Source organism: Cydia fagiglandana, chromosome 9 (assembly GCF_963556715.1).
Source record: "Cydia fagiglandana chromosome 9, ilCydFagi1.1, whole genome shotgun sequence".
NCBI classification, from domain to species: Eukaryota; Metazoa; Arthropoda; class Insecta; order Lepidoptera; family Tortricidae; genus Cydia; species Cydia fagiglandana.
Genome location: NC_085940.1, coordinates 10402340 through 10422940, shown reverse-complemented (window position 1 = coordinate 10422940; position 20601 = coordinate 10402340). Strand labels below are relative to the sequence as shown.

Below are 20601 nucleotides of genomic sequence, written 5' to 3'. Positions count from 1 at the left end.
GTACCGAAGATACGGTTTCGGCTAAAAAACTGCCGAATTCAGGCCGCGCCGAAACACGAGATTTTAAGTTTCGGCAGTGTCCACTGATGTTTCAGTTTTGGCATAAATATCTGATTTCTGTCGGAGACTAATAAATAACTGAACATGTTGTAAACGATAATTATTTTGTTTCAGGCGCTCAAGCGCAGGCTTGCTGGCACCTCAGCTGGCATGCCAAAGCGCATCGCCGGCGCCGGTCGCGTCGGCTCCCCTCCCCGCGCCCGCGTCTCCTCCGCGGGTGGTGTCCGCGCCGCCCGCGCCGCTCGCGCCGCCCCCCGACCCCGTTCCCCAGCCCGCTCAGGAAGACGGCGTCAGATTGCGCAGAGTGCACACCGTCGCCGTGCGGGATTACCTTAAGAGAGAGACGCAGACGTTCTTCGGCGTACAGAGGGACAATGAGAGGGAACAACGGCGGCTGTGGTACGAGAGGCGGAGGAGGCACGCGGCGCGGGCGCTCGGCGACCTCCGGCTCGACCTGCCTCCGGATCATCATCCTGATGATGATGATATTAGGTAAGTTTGTATTGACTGTATTGTGTGTGCATATACACGGTGGATAAAAATAGCTGCATTCCCGTTGCCAGGGAGGTTTTGGGATTATACTGAACAACTTTTACCAATCTCAAAATCGCGAAAAAAAAATTACCCTCCCATAGAAAATAGACCAGCCAAAATGTATGAAACCGCCAATTTTTTTTTCGATGTGGTATGAATCGAGTCTCCAGCTTAATGTGGCTAAAGCCGTTCTAATTTATTGAGTACATGCACTGAGTACATCTCTGAAAAGCAAAAGTTACTACTTAACACGCCCCCTGGTAACGAAATTCTGTATTTCAGGCATTAAATTTATAAGGTAAGTTTAAATAAACACAATGAGATTAAAAAAAAAACTTACCCTAGTTGTGATGAATGCAAGTTTTTGATTGATCATGAGTTCCAATATAGATAGGTAATAGTGGAATTAGTAACAGACTTTTCACCACACCAGCTCGGAAAGGCTTACTTTGCACTTCGAAAACTGATAGCAAAGTTGCATTTTATTCACATGTGAGACAAAGTAATCAAATGCAAATTTTGAGTTAGTTTATTATGTTTGCTGGTAGAATTGACTTTTAAATGATGATTTTGGATGACAAATATTTAATAACATTGATTTGGATTTGATTTGGTTTCATTTTGTTTGATATTTTACATTTAAAATTTGCTTCGGGTTGGTGTGGTGAAAATTTTTGTGTTTCACTCGGGGGCAAATTTTGTTTAACCCTCGTGCTTTGAAACCCTCGCAACGCTCAAGATTCCATTTTTCGAACCACTCGCTACGTTCGTGGTTCAATTTTGGAATCTTTCGCTTGCTCGGGTATCAATATTAGCACGAGCGGTTAAACAACAACTTTGCCCCCTTGTAAAACAAATAACTATTATCACACAGAGTCGGTATAGTTCAATGAGGTAGCAGGCATAAGTTAGGCCTGTGTTTAAACATATACCTACAATTAAAATACATATTCAACATATTCGTGATTATTTACTTTGTACACAGCGGCGAGTATACTAAATCATTTTTTCTTGCGAGTGATGGTAAGCACATTATATTGAATTCAATTAAGACTCATTGATTAAGATTGATTAGGTCTCAGGAGTCTTAGCTATTGCGGCTAGAACTCAAAGAGCCTACTTAATTATTTTTTATTATCTTCCAGAAAATATATTTGTTAGGAAGTGTACAATATACATGTACCTACCTGATCTTATTTCTAAATAAATAAATATTAGGGAACATCTTACACAGATTAACCAAACCTAGCTATAGCTACCTATCTATGAGTGCTAGGCGGTCAGACCAGTCGTCAAATAATGACTATTTTATATATTAACTCCAATTAATAGAGTTCGTCAGTGTGTAGGGTCCGTGATTTCTTTGACCGTCATAATTAGAATTATCGAATGAAGTGTAACAGTTTGGAAGCAGTAGAGCACTTAATGTTGCAGTCTCAAATGGAATCCTAAACCCTTAATCCTGATATAGTATCTCTAATCTAGACCGAAGCTCTCTCTTGTATTATTCCTATCGCTTACGCAGAGATTGCCTTTGCAGTTAACATATAAATGAGTGACAAAATGGTAAAATATTTTCTATTCCTACAAAAACTTGTAAAGTGGGGATGATTATTTTGTTTCGCTTTAACCCTATCCTATGGTGTGGGTTGCCGTTGGATAGGTCTTTTGATGGGCCGATACAGACGGATTGCAACCCGGCAATTTGTAGGGGAACTGCACGCCGCCTGCACGCCAACTGTAACGTAGGCGTGCAGTTCTCATACAAGTTGCAGTCGGGTTGCAGTTAGTCTGTACCGGCCCTAAACGACGAATAGGGGTCTTCAAAAATAATTCTTGATTAAGTGAAAGTTTTCCGAAATAATCGCTCCGGCAGATTAAAGAAACTTTTGTCCCTCCCCCTGTAACTTTTAAATTTGTCCAAACATATGAAAAAAATATGAAAATAGTGCTTAATATTAGACATTAAAGGAAAAACTATAGCCACCATGATCAGTTAAGCCGTTTGCTTTAGCGTTCTAGCTAATTTGATTGATCTATACTTACGCTATAGAATTTCCAATGAACCCTAAATGGCATAACAATCCTGTGTGGTGACTGTACCTACCCGTTCAAGGTCCATTGTGACGGACTGCGGTAACTACGGAACCTTACCCTACGCTGAGTATGGTCCGACATGGTCTTGGCCGGTTTTAAAAGCGTCATAGAGGGTTTATGATATCTGAAGTAAGTTGCCCTCCAGCTTGATTTAATTTTTATTTTTATTTTCTTTATTGGAGAAACAACAGAAGTATGTACATAATAGTTAATGCTAAGTTATACAGTTCAGAAGATATTTTGAAGAAAAAAAAAACACAAATAAAAGAAGAAGAAAGATAAAGGTAGAAGATAGTTTGTAGGATTCTTGCATTAATATATCATGCTAGAAGCACTCAGTCTATTATTATTACAGGCTTAACCTGTCTGAAACTGATCTTGCCCACTTTAGTTGACGAAGGATAATTGTAATTAATGGATGTAAGCCATTTGTCATACCGATAATCTATGCACAACATATTCTAGTTCTAGTATATGTTGGTACCGATTAGCAACACGATTACAATTTTGTTAATAACTAGATTTGGTAAATCGATCTTTTTATATATTATATATGTACCGTACCTACCTATATAATTGCTCGCTTGTTTATAGCGTTTTAAAATATGCTTTTTTTATCATGATGTTGATTGTTGATGGAGCTTTCACCAAGGTCATACTAAAGTTTACGTGGCTCAACAGAAAATTTGCTGTTCTAAATTTTTTTATTAAAGAGCCTTTTAGTACCACCAATGTCTTAAAATACTGGGAAGTGGAAATAAAGCGTTACAACAATGATACCGATGTCTTTAGTTAAGACTGCGTCGAGCAAAATCAGCGAAAAAGGCAGTCACCGTTTAGTCGCTAGCGTTCACATATCTTGGTAAAAAAAAATGTCATTATTATCTCAAAGAGTGTGTTTACAACGAATCACCCTTGAAAATCTGAAATCTTTTTCAATATAATAAATACACTTATGCAAAGTTGTACCTAAAACGAGATGAACGAGTGTCAGCGTTTAGTAAAATTTGTATAAAAAAATCGATGCTCAAGCTATAAAATCGAGTGATTTCGAAAGCCAGATAACTGAACTACAACGAATCAGGCTTTTCCTATTTTTCCTCTTAAAGGCAATAGAGAAATTCCATCGTAAACGTAAACTTTCGTAAAATTCCCATACATCCCAGAAATCAGATGCCCGCTGAGATTGGTCCGGAGCGGTCGCGTACCTGGATCTCCCATTTTGACATTTCGTTTTGGCATATATATATATTGACATAAATTCAAGTCCGTATACGAATGATGATACCAGTGAAAAACTGTGTTCAAAATAAATAGGGTAAATGAATAATGTCACACGGAGATCTAGAGTCATTACAATTTTGATTTGTTTTTATTCACAAGAATACATTTATTTATACTTTAAAAATATAACAAATTATTTAAAAAATATACGAACACAACCAAATCAGTGTAATTAGTTACACGTCTATACTACCCACTAGACTGGTCCGGCCTAGTGGCACGGGTTCAAATCCTGGTTAGAACATTTATTTGTGTGATGAGCACGGATAGTTGTTCCTGGGTTGTGGGTGTTATTTATATCCATACTATATATATATATATATATATAATATTATAAAACGAAGTCTGTCTGTATGTCTGTTACCTCTCCACGCTTAAATCTCTGAACCGATTTAGATGAAATTTGGTATAGAGATAGTTTGAATCCCGGGGAAGGACAAAGGGTAATTTTCATCCAAGAAATCACCCTTTAAGGGGGTGAAAAGAGGGGTTGAAGTTTGTATAGGGAATCAACAAAACGCAGATTGAATAAAATAATTAGCAACCTACCTAAATTATTGATTCCACGCTGACAAAGTCGCGGGCAAAAGCTAGTATTATATATATCGTTGTCTAACGGCTCGATTCGGAAAATGAATTAGATCTCTACTAGACCTCAACAAGTTACGATATGGATAATTTAAAGATATTTGTAAGATAAATATGTCAAATTTGATGTTACCGCGATTCTGGAGGTCCTCTTGAACGATTTCGACAAGTTATGACTTAGATATCCAAGTCACATCTAGGCGATATCTAATGTAAATCTAGTTAATCTCTATATCGTCTCTAGATCTAGTGATTATCTCGTTTCACGAATACGCGTGTAAGTACCTGAAACACAAGCTTTATTCACTTACCGTGAGACTTAGCCAATTTGTTTCTATAATATTTATTATTACATACTTATAGCGCGGCACGTGTAAGGGTTTATACGACTTTGTCAAGGCCTCCGTGTATTTCTGACTTTGAGGGGTTTGAAATTATTTTATTACAGTTATTAGTTATGAGGAAGTTTATAATAAATTAATTACATACTAAGTTCTTACAAACTTAAAATTATTTTGTAAAGATATTCAGCGTCAAGTATTTTTAATAAATAACACTTTATTTTGTGTAGTTCCTTCCTACCCTGAAATCGGAAATAGTGACCTTAACAGGCTCTACATATTATTATTATTATTTGTCTGTCTTTGCATATCTCGGGACCATGGGGTCCCGGACCTTTGAGAGGCGTGCGTGGGGCCGAAGCGCAGAGGCCTTTTAAGACAAATTAATCTAAAGGCAAGGGATACACGTGGCGGATACCATCCCCGAACGCATATTATTATTATGAGCCTGTTGTGTCCCACTGCTAGGCAAAGGCCTCCCCCTCTTCTTCCACTCGTCCCGGTTTTGAACTACATCTGGCCAAAAGGAGGAGGAAAAAGGACATACACAAAAACACACAAAGGACACATAAAGAAAATACACATAAAGGATATTTCTACATATATTTAAATATATTATAAATGTTTCCATAGCTTTGATAGCCGACTGGTATTTTTATTTCCTGAATCAATATCGCTATAATATGTTAGAAAAATTTATAGCATAACCTCCTCGTCGTCGAACGACGTACGCGTACGCCTGGGTTACAACGGAAGAACAGCGCTGGCTTTGCCAGCAACATGCTGAGTTGTGACCCTTTTATGGCATTTTTCACTAAATGTTATACATTGTATATTTGTCAACATGTTTTTGTCATCTGTGTTTGTTTGTCATAAATAAATGTATTTATATTTCTATTTCTATAAAAATGATTCATAATATAAACAATCAATGTTTGCGCCAAAAAGGTTGCGACAAATTCGAATAATCGAATTGCAAGCCCTAGTCATAAATAACTTCCAAAGGTCAAAGTTAACAGGCCTATTCGGATTTCGAGATAATCACGAGATCTAGAGACGATTTAGAGATTAACTAGATCTACATTAGATATCGACTAGATGTGACTTGGATAGTCATAATTTGTCGAAATCGTTCAAGAGGACCTCCAGAATCGCGGAAACGTCAAATTTGACATATCTATCTTACAAATATTTTTAAATTATCCATATCGTAACTTGTTGAAGTCTAGTAGAAATCTAATTCATTTTCCGAATCGAGCCGTAAGTCTTAAATATTCAAGTTAGTTAACATGACACTAAAGTACTAGTACCTACATATTGTTTCAAGTTCCAGCCAAGTTAACTTGTGAAAAGTTATTTTGTACGGTGTTGCTCTCATACAAAGTGCTACCTACACCTTGTACATGTACCTACATGCAAAGTGCTAATGGGCTCGATTCGGATTTTGAAATAGACATCTATTAGACATCACCAAGATACGATAACGATTTGTTTAAGATCTAACCTGTCTAATTTGACATTTGCGCGATTCTAGAGATACTCTTGAACGATTTCCACAGGATATGACTTAGAAATCCAATTCACATCTAATAGATATCTTACTCCATCTAACGTAAAAGTGACATTGGTTGCCCGAATTGCGCTGCAAAAGAGAACTAGTTTGATATCTAAACTATAACGTATCTAGAATGGATCTAGTACGTGTCGTCTCTTGTGAATATCTTGAAGTTCGAATACGGCAGAATATCAAGTGCAGCAAAGAGTAGTTTGGAACTACTCACAAACACCGAAGCTACTAAGTACCTACAAAGCAGAGTAATTTTAAGCCATATATGGTTATTAACACATTCATTGCTACTAAGTGCTATGGGTTACGCTCGTAGCGCGTAGCCACAGTTTCGCCATATGTAGCGCGTCGCTATTACGAACAGTTAGCTTAATGCACAAATAATAAGGGCGAAATCACTAAATAGGTACTGAAAATATGGGTGTTTTATCTATCTACCTATCTAATACCTTTAAAACGAGCAATTCTTCTTTATTTATTTATTTACGATTTCGGTGAAATTTGCTATATGGGGCTTTTCGGAGGCGATAAATCGATCTAGCTAGATCTTATCTCTGGGAAAACGCGTTGAGTTTTTATATGTTTTCCGAGCAAAGCTCGGTATCCCAGATATTTTGTATTTATCTGTCATATAGAGTGTGGAAAAATAAGTCGGGCCCTGGAGGGAAACTACCTTAAATCCAGATGCAGATTTGTTTAAAAATAAAGGAATGTCTCCTTTAAGTAAAATGAGCCAGCTTAAGGATTTGATTTAAGGTCTAGTAGGTATCCAAAACAGAATATTGACAAGCTTATGGTGGCACTTTGTTTAAGTGTGTGCGATTGTTTTACAATACAATTTAAATTTAACTTATTACGTAACGTAACATCTGTATCTGTATAAATACATAGTATAGTTTGTACTAGGTGATCTTAATGGAAACGTACGTACGCTTACGTGTCTTGTTAACAAGTGATAGACAAGGTAGTAGGTATATTAGGTATTTATGGACAGCAGTAACATTTGAAATGTTAGAGAACATAATTACAATTACAGCATTTAAATAACATATTTAATAATGTTACATCTACATAGACATAAACCTTTGTTTTAATCGATGTCGATTTAGTATAAGAGGCACACTCGTAATGGTAAAAAACTAAGCTATACGATACGAACAAAGAACAGCGGTAAAATACCGCACGCATGTCGTTCAAAGACACAATATAAGCTCTTCCTCTTGAGCAAGATTACGAAGCCCGAGGCTGATTCTGTTTTAACAATGTCATATGATTTTAATCGTATTCTCATACGACCTTGGCCGCGGGTGCCAATCAGCGTTACCGCGGCTTATGCTGATTGAATGCAATCAGTAGCATTATCATGACTGCCTCAGGGTATTCCACCTATCCAATTTCTTTGTCCAATGTGTATTGCGTCTCATTGCTTTAATGGAATTATACGATCGACAACACAAACGCAATTCTTCCTATTCGCGATTCCCATACAATATAGATTCCACACAACTGCAGTTTACTACATTCGTGATTCCACACAGTTGCTTTTTTTACACAATCGAGATTCTTCCTATTCGCGATTCTACACAATATTTTTTCGACGCAATCGCAGTTTACTACATTCGTGATTCCATACAGGCGTTATTTTAACGCAATCGGAATTCCTCCTATTCGCGATTCTACACAATATTTTTTCACGAATGTAGTAAACTACGATTGCGTCGAAAAAATATTGTGTAGAATCGCGAATAGGAAGAATCTCGATTGCGTAAAAAAAGCAACTGTGTGGAATCATGAATGTAGTAAACTGCAGTTGTGTGGAATCCATATTGTATGGGAATCGCGAATAGGAAGAATTGCGTTTGTGTTGTCGATCGCATAATTCCTTTAATGAGAGAGTGAGACGCAACATTTGACATTGTATAAAGAAATTGGACAGTTAGAATACCACCCTTAGTAGTGTCAAACTGACATATTCGCTAAAGTCTTCGTCTGTTTTCTGTACATCACTCTCGCTCTAATATGCGAGTACGAGAGAGATGCAGTAAGTTACGCACGCTAGGTAATACGAGTATGTCAGTGTGAAACTGGTGGAAGCCGTCGTCTTCGTCGCGTAAGATATTTTATTCGCACCAGGTACGCGTGAGATGCCTTATAATTATAACGAGACTCATGGACGTATCAATTTAAATACTTACTTACTTCGCTCAGCCAACCGAAGTGGATCTTAGCCCCCGACACCGGATTTCGCCATTCGCTCCTGTCCTGAGCGATCCGACGCTATTCAGTCGCTTGGATGTCACGAAGGTCTTTCTGGACCTCATCGATCCATCGGTACCTAGGCCTTCCGACGTCTCCCAATTGGTTGCCCCAGATTAAGCTCTCTTGGCCACACGATCCTCTCCCGTCCTCTCCACATGGCCGAGCCAGCAAAGTCGAGCAGCGTTGCTCTCGCCGATGATTTTGGGCTCGCCCGCCAGTTCTTCTACCTCCAAGCTCCTCCTTTCTCTCCAAGAGCCACCATCACGTCTTGTAGTGTCTAAGATGTTTCTAAGATCTTCCTCTCTGCCACAAAGAGCTTGTTTTCTTCCTTCAGGGTCAACGTCCAAGCTTTGCATCCATATACCAAGATCAACATGAAATGAAAATATGAACTTGTTAAAGTGGGACTGGGCTGGACATATCTGCCGGATGCATGATGATAGATGGGCCAAAATAGCCACTAGCTGGCATCCCCAGGGTAGTCGAGGCAGAGGCAGACCGAGGAAGAGATCATAAAGTTAAGAATCCTGACCTTAATCTCCATGTACATATTGGAAGTGTGTCTATTCGTAAAGAATAATGGAAACCTCTTTCCTCAATACTCGCGAGCGGCCCACCTACGACCAAAGACTAGACTAGCCACACAAAACTCTACTTTACAGATGATCCATAAAGGCCCTTTTGGCATGGCCATAAAAATATATAATAACATCCCAAACGAAATCAAAGAAATAAATAATTATAGTAACTTTAAAAATGCATTAAAAACTTACCTAGTAAAAAAAGCGTACTATACATTAAATGATTTTTTTAATGAAAATATGGATGAATAACCGAGAAGATATAAGTTTGAAAAAAGGTTACAAGAGAGACCATTGTAAATCATACATTAGCCCTTAGGAATTGGCCTATGATGCATGTTATCTCATAAGTTAGTGTTAAGTATATTGCTATACCCTTACAGGGTTCATGTGGAACTGTACTAGTAGTTTTTAAGAGCTGTATACTAATATGAGTGCAATAAACAATTCTGATTCTGATTCTGATTCTGATGGCGGGACGACCTGGATGCATCCCAGCCGGTTTGGGGATTTGCTCAGCACAGGGAGGATCGGAAAGGGAGAGGGGAGGCCTTTGCCCAGCAGTGGGACACACACATAGGCTAATAATAATAATAAAACAGAACCGGCGTCCACGTGGACCGCGGTGGCGAGCTCATTAATGTCCTTGTTAATTCCGCGCTCGAACTTTGCGTGCTCCGTGAACAACAAGTTTCGACTGCTCGCCGCAATACATACATGTTGCAGTCGGCTTGGCGAGAAATGTAAATTCGATTTGCTTATTCAAATCCACGGTTGTGTTGCCCAAGTAAGTATGTGTAATTACTTGTTGAAGGAACTTTTGTTGGTTATTGTGGTTTTAATTATTAAATAAGTGTTTCCTCTTTACATAATTATGTTGTATCTACTATGGTTGTACTACTTATTGTCATGACTGAGATATTGATATTTATTCAGAGATAATTTTACAGCATTACAGCTAGGGGCGCCAATGAGCTGTAAAATTAAATATGTAATAGATTGATTGATGAATCATTTAAAATTACAACTGGTATTTTTTAGCCACCCTGTATATTTTCCCAATTACATTTGATTTATGGGAATTGCATTTTCAAAACCCACGGGATGCGTGTGCTTGTAAACTTGCGCAATGTAGGACATAGAGATGGCAATCTTAACACTAAAATAACATTGAAAATGTATTTATATATTAGTATTCAATATTGTTTCTGAATACCCCAGGTGTGCTAACCGGTCAGCATTAGACCAATCGATCGACCTAATGGACTAGGGTTCAAATAGGTTCACGATTAAGTATACATATTATTGAAAGCATGACAGCGGCTTTGTCGCTGTTCTTATATAACGGTGATAGATGCTTTTGGCGGCATTACAGTTACCCTACATGGATTTTCAATCTCTTATGTGATATAGGACACTTGATTTAGATTGATTAGTCTGCGAACAGATGACGTCATGAACGTCATTAGTTTGATATTTGAGAGTGCTTGAAATATCTTCCATCAAAATTAGGTTACCTATAGCATTTTGTTGGATTTATTTATTGAATAAGAACGTTATTGGTTGAAGAAATAGAATCATCCTTGATAGTGACAAATCATATCCATAACCAATCCAGACAGAATTCATAACCTGTCATATAGATAATAATCAGAATATGCCTCTAGATAGATTTTTAACTGTGTACTTAGTTATGGTGCCATCTTTTCGAGCGATGCTTTTTGACACTTGACAAATTTAACACATAGTGAAAAAATAAGGATCAAAGTCAAATGGCGATCCAAAAGTTTTAATCATTTGTGTTGAAAGATGGCAATAAATGTACTGACTACATAATTTACTTTGAAAATATTCCTCTATTTCAAATTCACTTTGGTATGACTTACAGCAAACAATATTTCGGCTAAACGTAGGTAAACCGTGGTTAGGTAATCTCGACAAAGCCTTTGTAAATTAGCAGGTTAGCATTGCATCCCTGGAACGGTTTATTGGCCGCATTTCTATTGATAATGCGTCTACCTACTTCTCATGATCAGTGTGACCTCCAGTTTAGTAGTTACTATAGGTATCGGGAGTACCTATGTATACTGGTTTGCTAACCCTTATACTCGCCTGTGTTTTGTAAGCAATTGGAATGGACCCTGATATTGAACGCCATTCCAAAACAAAGAGAAATGTTATAGCATTTAATGGAGAAACGGAAGCGGTCAGTGCAAATAGCTTTGCAACATCAAAGCTTTGCATACAGATAAAGTATAGACATTAAACACATAAGTAGATTGGGGTAGAGAAGCTGTGCTATTTTTTTTATTTAGTATGTATATCATAGTAGGTAGGTACTAAGTTAATAATTATTTAATTTGTAAAATTTGATGAGAATTAAATCATACCCCTGTTGTTAGAGTTGGTATGCGTACGGCGCGATTCGGGAAATGATTTAGAGATTCACTAGATATGAAATAGTACAGATATGTGACGTTTCACGGCAAAAGGTACCTTATGGCAGCCGAAATAATATTGGAGCGGCGTTAATAATAGCGTAAGCTCCAACCGCCATCATAAGATACCTTAATCTCTAATTCATTATCCGAACTGTTTGTGTTGATAGTATATCGGTCCATGTAAAAAAGTTATCCTTCTATTCGTTCCTGCTTCCTGCGTAGTGTAAGATAATGTTCTATTAATTTTGACTCAAAATTATTTTATCTTCCTAGTATGTATGGAGCATCGGGAGCGGCACCAAGAGAGGCCCGGGGGCGGGCGCGCGAGCGGCCCGACGTGCTGCCCGCGCCCGCAGCGGCGGACGAGCCCGCGCCCCCCGCCCTGCCGCGCCCCGGCAAGGACAGCGTCGCGCGGCTCACGCTCAGCGGCCTTTCATATGTTGTTACTGTAAGTATTTATGTGATTATGAGTATCACTGCATTGTACATATATATAGCTTTTTAGATAAATGGAACCATAACTAGTGATAAACGGAGTGTTATACTGTGGCGGACAAGCCCGCGCCCCCCGCCCTGCCGCGCCCCGGCAAGGACAGCGTCGCGCGGCTCACGCTCAGCGGCCTTTCTTATGTTGTTACTGTAAGTTTCTTATGTTGACTTTTATGAGTATCGGTGCATGTACATACATAGCTTCTTAGATAACTGGAACCATAACTAGTGATAAACGGAGTGTTTTGCGGTGGCGGACGAGCCCGCACCCCCCACCCTGCCGCGCCCCGGCAAGGACAGCATCGCGCGGCTCACGCTCAGTGGCCTTTCTTATGTTGTTACTGTAAGTTTCTTATGTTGACTTTTATGAGTATCGCTGCATGTACATACATAGTTTCTTAGATAACTGGAACCATAACTAGTGATAAACGGAGTGTTTTGCGGTGGCGGACGAGCCCGCAGCCCCCGCCCTGCCGCGCCCCGGCCAGGATAGCGTCGCGCGGCTCACGCTCAGCGGCCTTTCATTTATGTTGTTACTGTAAGTGTTTATGAGATTATGAGTGCATTGTACAAATATAGCTTCTGAAAGAACTGTAGAGATGGTGATAAACTGTTTTGCGGCGGCGGACGAGCCCGCGCCCCCCGTCCTGCCGCGCCCCGGCAAGGGCAGCGTCGCGCGGCTCACGCTCAGCGGCCTTTCTTATGTTGTTACTGTAAGTTTCTTATGTTGACTTTTATGAGTATCGCTGCATGTACATACATAGCTTACGCCTTAGCAAGGATACATACGAGCACGGTTCACGCTCAGCGCCTTTCTTATGTTGTTACTGTGAGTATCATTGCCAGCATTAAAATAACTCTTTGGAAAGCTAGGGGGAATCACTGATGGCTAGATTGAGCACTAGGGATGAACTAAGCGGCTTCGGCATTAAACCTGAACCGTAGGTAGCCCGCCCCCATCCTGCAAGGATAGTGTTGCATGGCTCAGTGGCCTTTCTTATGTTGTTACTGTGAGTGACTAAGCTTTTCTCCGCTATTTACGTGAGTGCAGACAAATTCTGAAACTAATAAACAATGCACAAGCGCAAGAGAGCAACTTTATTATAGCGCTGAAGCTATGTAGACATAGTTAATTGGTAAGACAGACGCCATTATTGCCACAGGTGCTAGCACCTGACCTAGTTTCCTAGGTTAAGTATTTAAAAGTTAGGTAAATACCCCGAGAAGCTAACTAGCTTAACAAAACATTTTAACTCTACTGCGAGTCTGTTTCTAGTATAACTTGAGCTCGAGTTCCATCAACTATTGTATTATTTGAAATGATTTTTATACTGGTTCCATAAGTGATTTCTGAATTTAACTGCTCAGAGAGGCGCAATCTGCTAGAGGCGGGAAATGACGACTGCCATTAAACACACAGATGGGCCATTTTATTGCATTCAGTATGTTGCATAGCATCTTTTATGAACATTTGAAGCACTGATCTATTTTTAAAATAGTTTCATATTCAGGGTAGTAGGTATCGTGATTGAAATTAAAAACAGTTGTATGTTTAGGTATACGATAAATTGTATGCTTAAGGTGACATTCAGTTGGCAACTGCAGTTATATTACTGTTGCGACATGTATGCTGTGGCCTTAACTCGGACGCCTGCATTGTCGATTGCCTGGATAAAATGAGCGACGGTTTGAACGATCGTGACAGTAACGAATGGCAAATGACAGTTACAGCGGCCGTGGCCACGCCGCGGCAGTAATGCCGCCACACTAATACAGATGCAGTCGCCTTCGGAATGTCACCTTCAGAAATAGTTGCGTCATGGGTTTCTTGCAGTTAAAGTCAGCTGAGTTTGGGGACAAATCTAGTACTAATTTAATTTGTACTAGATTTTGTGAAGTTGAGCATGAACTAATCCGCAACATGTTGAAGTATTAGGTACGTGTGACTACCATCAACAAAAAAAACTTTTACTTAATATAAATATATATTTTTAATAACTTCGAAACCCATCTAGATACTAAGTACTCTCATAGAACCATCTGTTAAGCTATGCTAAAAGCGCTTCGCGTTTCAAGACTTTCAAGCTAAATCCCTGACCGTTTGATACGGTCGTCTACTTTATTGAAAGACTTAGAAATGCATTGCTCCCAATCGAACTTTCCATTATTAATGGCCAGCGATTAGCTGGAGTCCCGTTTAATGGAGGCTAAGTTTAATAGGTTATACAAATTCAAAGCTGGAAGCTAAGTAAATACGACGCTTTCAGAACAGAAAATATACTTAATGATAATAGAGCTTGGGCCCTGCTCCGCTGCTGGCGGCACCCTATTAGGATAGGTTTTTTTATAATGTGTACCTATGTATTTTTTATTGTTTTTTATGTGCTTTAGTATTTTACTTTTATATTCATGTTATAAACAACCTAACAAAATAAATAAAGAACATAGTATTCATAAGACTTCTATATTTTTTAAATAATGAAAAGTGATCATTTTGCATGAACTATCTAGTGACCAGTTTTATTTATTTATTTATTTATTTATTTATTTATTTATTTTAATCTTTATTAAACAATATATCCCTTAAGGCATTCTCTACCAGTCAACCAATGGGTCAAACCAGAAACAATTGCAGTGCATAATTAAATTTAATTATTTTAATTGCTATTGAGTGTACTATACAATAACTAGTCCTCAAAATCATGACCGTCGTTTTACCATTATACATATAAATCTTATCAATTGATTTTTAAATAAAACACGAAAAAAAACAGTACCAATTAGTTTTGCCTAGCTTAATAAGTTCAAGAGGTGAGGGGTGTTTATGTTCGAGTTAACTCAGGTACCTCTCGTACCTACACTGCGATTGGCTGTGTCGGTCAAGTTGAAATTTTAATTGATTTGTGAACTGAACCATACAATAGTATACATAGAGCGTTGATTATGTAAATTTGCTAATTAATCCTTTCATCCAAATCAATTTATTCTCTTGATTGTTTACATTTTAATATTCAATGGCTCGTCACTGCTTTCATGGTGTATTAATTTAGAGGCCTGTAATGGAATGATAATATGTATAATTGTTATAACGTATAATAGCTTTAGTAAAATGGAACGACTATTAAAAGCTTTGTAAGATCCGAGTTCATAAAATGAAACCCTTCGTGTAGGCGTTGTAACTGCCTTGTTACTATAAGGATTATTGTCTAGGAATCTTGTATATCTTGTTGAATGACAAGGCGTTAGACTTTAAACAAATATTTTGAAATAGATAAGATGAGATATTAATGTGTTTATGTACCTAAATACGGTACTTAAAGTTAGTTAAAACTCCTTTATAAAACTACGAGACACCGTAAAATAAAGTATGCAAGCAATAAAGCATTTAGGAGGTATATTTTGTTCATAGTATTCAATATAATTATGGTCAGATTGAGAATAAAATTCCAGACACAGTCTTTATGGAGAAAAATGCATGCTAAAAACGCAAGGCACAGGTCAAGTTCTTTCGTGGTCTGTCCGTAATAAAAATCAACTTTAATGTGTTGTACCATTACCGTGATTCCGTAAAACTCTCAAGCATGGTACTTTAAAAATTAATGACCGCCTCCGACATTTTTACATGCACTCGCCTCCTAACCTGACCCCAATATTTTTTATTCAGTAGGCCTTAAATATATGGCGGAAGAATTAGGCTACCATATTTCCGAGCAATAAATTATAAAAGCGATGTCTTTTGGGATCGGCGCCGCTGTTACGGCATCGTAAATAATGGGCCAAGATGCTCGGTGCCGTGTCAGTGATATCTCGGAAGGAGTTTTCCCAGTGAGAAATATGTACTAGTACCTAGGTACCTCCGGAGCAGTAGGATCCAGAGATACCTATATATGTAGGTAGGCAGGTATATGAATATGTATTAAACTACATATCGTTAATTCAAAAGATGCAAAAAATCATTCTTAGTATATTTTAATACTGGTAGATTCTAATCACGTCCTAACTAAAGTGATACAATATTTTTCGTAGGTACAGTCAACTGTAAAAATATAGGTGTAGCCAACTTATTCAAAACTATGTCCCATAGTTCTTAATTCGCTGACATAAGAGCTATGGGACATATTTTTGAGGTGATTTGTGCACACATATTTTTACAGTTAACTGTACTAACAATATGAGAGAATGTTACTGTTCCTAGGCCTCATATTCGCGTATTTTTTTGGTAAAGTAGGTGTCACGACGCGTACTCTGTAAGGCTACTTATATACTATTATAGCTTTCTAATGGCGGGATTTTATGGATATAAATCAGTATTAAACGAACTATTTCATTCCCAGGCGGTGACGCGGCGATCGCGGCAGTCGTCGTCGGCGCAGTGGTCGCGATCGTTTCGGAGTAGCGCGCCGCAAGAGGAGGGCGACGTAGACGACGTGTTCTTCGCTGCGCCGACCTCTGCTGCGCACCACGATGACGAGGTTGACGGAGTAAAGAGGTAAAGTATTATTAATGTAGTGTTAGTGACGTAGCGGAGATAGAGTTTGATGGCGTGTGTTTTGCTGCGCCGACCTCTGCTGCACACCACGATGACGAGATTGACGGAGTAAAGAGGTAAAGTATTATTACTGTAGCTGTGGTTTTAGTGACGTAGCGGTCGCGGCAATTTCGGAGAATTCGGAGCAACGCGCCGCTCGAGGAGAGCGAGGTAGATAACGTGTTTTTTGCTGCACCGACCTCTGCTGCGCACCACGATGACGAGATTGACGGAGTAAAGAGGTAAAGTATTACTACTGTAGTGTTAGTGACGAGATGACATGTTCTTTGCTGCGCCGACCTCTGTTGTGCACCATAATGACGAGATTGATGGAGTAAAGAGGTAAAGTATTATACTACTGTAGTGTTAGTGACGTAGCGATCACGGCAGTTTCGGAGCAGCGCGCCACACGAGGAGGACGACGTAGATGACGTGTTCTTCGCTGCGCCGACCTCTGTTGCGCAACACGACGAGATCGACGGACCACAGAAGTACCTAAATTATAGGGGTCGTCTGGCTCACAGGTACGTGCCGAAGCGGTGGAGAGAGGTCAAAGTCATCTTCATACCGAAACCAGGTAAAAGCGATTACTCAGATCCCAAATCCTTCAGGCCCATCAGCCTGACCTCATTCATGCTTAAAACCTTGGAGAGGTTGTGCGATAGGCACCTGAGGGAGAGAGTGCTGAGTAACGTGCCCCTGCATCCCAACCAACATGCCTACAGCCCTGGCAAGTCTACAGAATCGGCACTTCATGCAGTGGTAAGCAAAATTGAGGTAGCGATTAAAAACAGGTCCATGTGCTTAGGAACCTTTATAGACATAGAAGGAGCCTTCGACAGGACTAGGTTCAGCAGCATTGCAGCAGCACTGGTAAGACATGGTGCGAATACAGTCATGACCAAATGGATAAACAACATGTTGAGCCAGAGGATCATAAGACTTGGGACAGGCGAGACACAGCAGGCAGTAGTGGCAAAGGGATGCCCCCAAGGGGGAGTTCTATCGCCACTTCTATGGAACCTAGTGGTGAACGACCTCATAACAACATTAAACAACAATCACTATTACACAATCGGCTATGCTGACGACATAGTGATACTAACAAGCGGCAACCACTCAGGTACGGTATGCGATGTTACCCGCTCTGCACTAGCCATCGTGGAGCGCTGGTGCGTTAACAACGAACTCACAGTCAATCCTCGCAAGACGGAGCTGGTAATGTTCACCAACAAACGCAACTTGGGAAACTACCACCTTCCCAAACTGTTCAATACAGAACTCCAACTATCGGCAGAGGTAAAGTATCTAGGGGTAATACTTGACAACAAACTGAATTGGAGTAATCACCTAAATGGCAAAATTGATAAAGCTACAGTCGCGTTCTGGCAATGTCGTAGAATGGTGGGTAGAACCTGGGGATTAACTCCTAGGCTAACTCTATGGCTTTACCAGGCAGTGATAAGACCAATAATAAGCTACGGCGCGATAGTATGGTGGCCACGCACCAAACTATCCACTGTTGAGGCTAGACTACAACGACTCCAGAGGTTGGCCTGTATGGCGACAACGGGCTGCATGAGGACAACACCAACCGCGGCCTTGGAAGCCTTACTGGGCCTGCCGCCGCTGCACCTCTTCATACAACAAGAAGCGCTGGCTGCGGCGGTACGTCTCAAAAAATCTAATCTCTGGAGACCGCCTAGGGTGCCACACACCGAAATCCTCTATGAGGCCATAGGTAAGGAACCGCTTATAGAAGCGGTGACTGACAGGATACCCAAGCAGTTCGTCTTCGACAAAAAATACAAAATACAATTACACGAAGAACCCCATGAAGGACTCAACCCAAGGGAGCTGAGAATCTTCACGGACGGATCAAAAACAAGGTCAGGCACTGGCGCTGGGGTTTTCTCAGAGGACCTAAACATACACATCTCGACACCACTTGGTGCCCATAACACAGTCTTCCAGGCGGAATGTATGGGCATTATAATGGCAGCACACGCAATCGTCTCAAGGGAAGCAATGGACTACCCCATCCGCATACTCTCTGATAGTCGGTCAGTACTACAAGCTCTACAAAGTTTTACTTTCACTTCAGGGCTAATTTACGAATGTCACAAAGCTCTGTCAGAGGTATGTACCACCAATGGCGTAACTCTGCAGTGGATCAAAGGACACAGCAACTCACGAGGTAACGATGCAGCCGACATCCTGGCGAGAGGAGGCTCGGAACTGAAGGTGGCAGGACCTGAGCCAATCCTACCTCTGCCATATGCCTGGCTCCGGAACACGCTGCGACACAACACCAAGGTAAAACACCAGCAATATTGGTCTAACCTAGGCACATGCAGGCAGGCGAAGGAAGCCCTCCCGACACTCAACCCCAATCTGTCGCGGAGGCTTCGACAGCTGAAGAGACCACAGCTCCGGCTTTTAGCTGGGGCAATAACTGGACACGCCTCATTTAACAAACACCTATTAACCCTACGTGTTACAGATAGCCCCCTCTGCAGAGCATGCATGGAGGCAGAGGAGACAGCCGCCCACGTCATTCTCGAATGCCCAGGGGTGGCAAAATACCGGGCACAACACCTCGGCTCACCGGGGTCTCTCCCAGAAGTCGTCGGCAACATTAAGGGTCTGCTAGGCTTCTTGGTGGAGTTGGGTTGGCAGGAATAGTGCAGCCATCCCATCACGCAAAATAGGCGCAATAATAGACGTCGAGTTGCGGAAAACAAGCCCGCGATAACCTATAACCTATATATATATAGGGGTCGTATTCTACTGGGGTATATACTGGTGACGCAGCGGTGTAACGCGTGGAAGGCGATATGGATGACGTGTTCTTCGCTGCGCTGGTCGCTGTTGCGAACCACGACGAAATACCTCGACAAAGCGAAGAGAGAAAGTATCCTGATGCACCTTTTTCACGCATTGATAATAAAATATCTAAAGGTAGTCTACGGCATCTTTAAGTAAGTTTACCAACAAAGACAATTAAATCTATCCGGTATTGAGATACACGTAAATTCTAAAAATAGGTACCAATTCCAATTTTGCTCAATGCTCAATGTTTTTTTCATTCTTGCATCTATGTATTCTAGTTCAAATTATAAATTTGCAATACAAGATTAGAATAAAATATGTGAGCAATATTCAATGATGTAATACATGCTGGATTCATTTGTACCTGATATTGCTTCCACTTTAAAGTCAATAGTTAAAGCAGTATTTATGTTTTATATAAAAATCATGTAGCTACTCGAGGGTTTTAAAAACACAGATTTTGAAACAATGGTAGGCTTGTAGCCGTAGGAAACCTTTCAAATTAATAACAGTGGGAGCTCTTGAAAGATTTCTGGAATACCCAGCCTAGTCTGGAAGATTTGTTGCCATAAGAGATACAATTTTATACAAACTGTCCCTGTTTTTATTATTTTTGACAATACTATTTTCCATCACGTATATTGTCCATTATATTATCCGTTTGAATTAACTCTGCTATAGCACAAACCTAATAGCAGTGGTCTTCGTCTATAGGAAGTGGAGTTAGACCGAGAAATGTCTGCAGTGATTTTGATATCCCACGCAGTGCAAGTGTTATTTATACGTCATAATTTCATAGAAGTTTGATGTTTAAACTAACTTTTGCACTGCGTGGGTTATCAAAACCGTTGGAGGCTTTTCTTGGTGTAACTCTACTTATTTGTGGATAACTAAGCAGATTCTAATAATAACTATTTTCTAATTGTTTGTAAGATAATTTTCTACATAATTATTAAGAAAAAGTAAGTGAGAAGCGTTTTTGACCAGCTTATTAAATAAT

General features: G+C 39.9%; 1 protein-coding gene across 1 annotated transcript in view; it reads left to right on the top strand.

Annotated features, from left to right (window-relative positions):
• Window positions 1-20601, top strand: part of LOC134667396 (inactive rhomboid protein 2) — a 193607-nt gene that overhangs the window by 149220 nt on the left and 23786 nt on the right. Inside the window, exons 2-4 of the mRNA XM_063524799.1 lie at window positions 175-552; window positions 12026-12200; window positions 16576-16730. Coding sequence (XP_063380869.1) covers window positions 175-552; window positions 12026-12200; window positions 16576-16730 — 708 coding nt within the window. The remainder of the gene's footprint in view (window positions 1-174; window positions 553-12025; window positions 12201-16575; window positions 16731-20601) is intronic.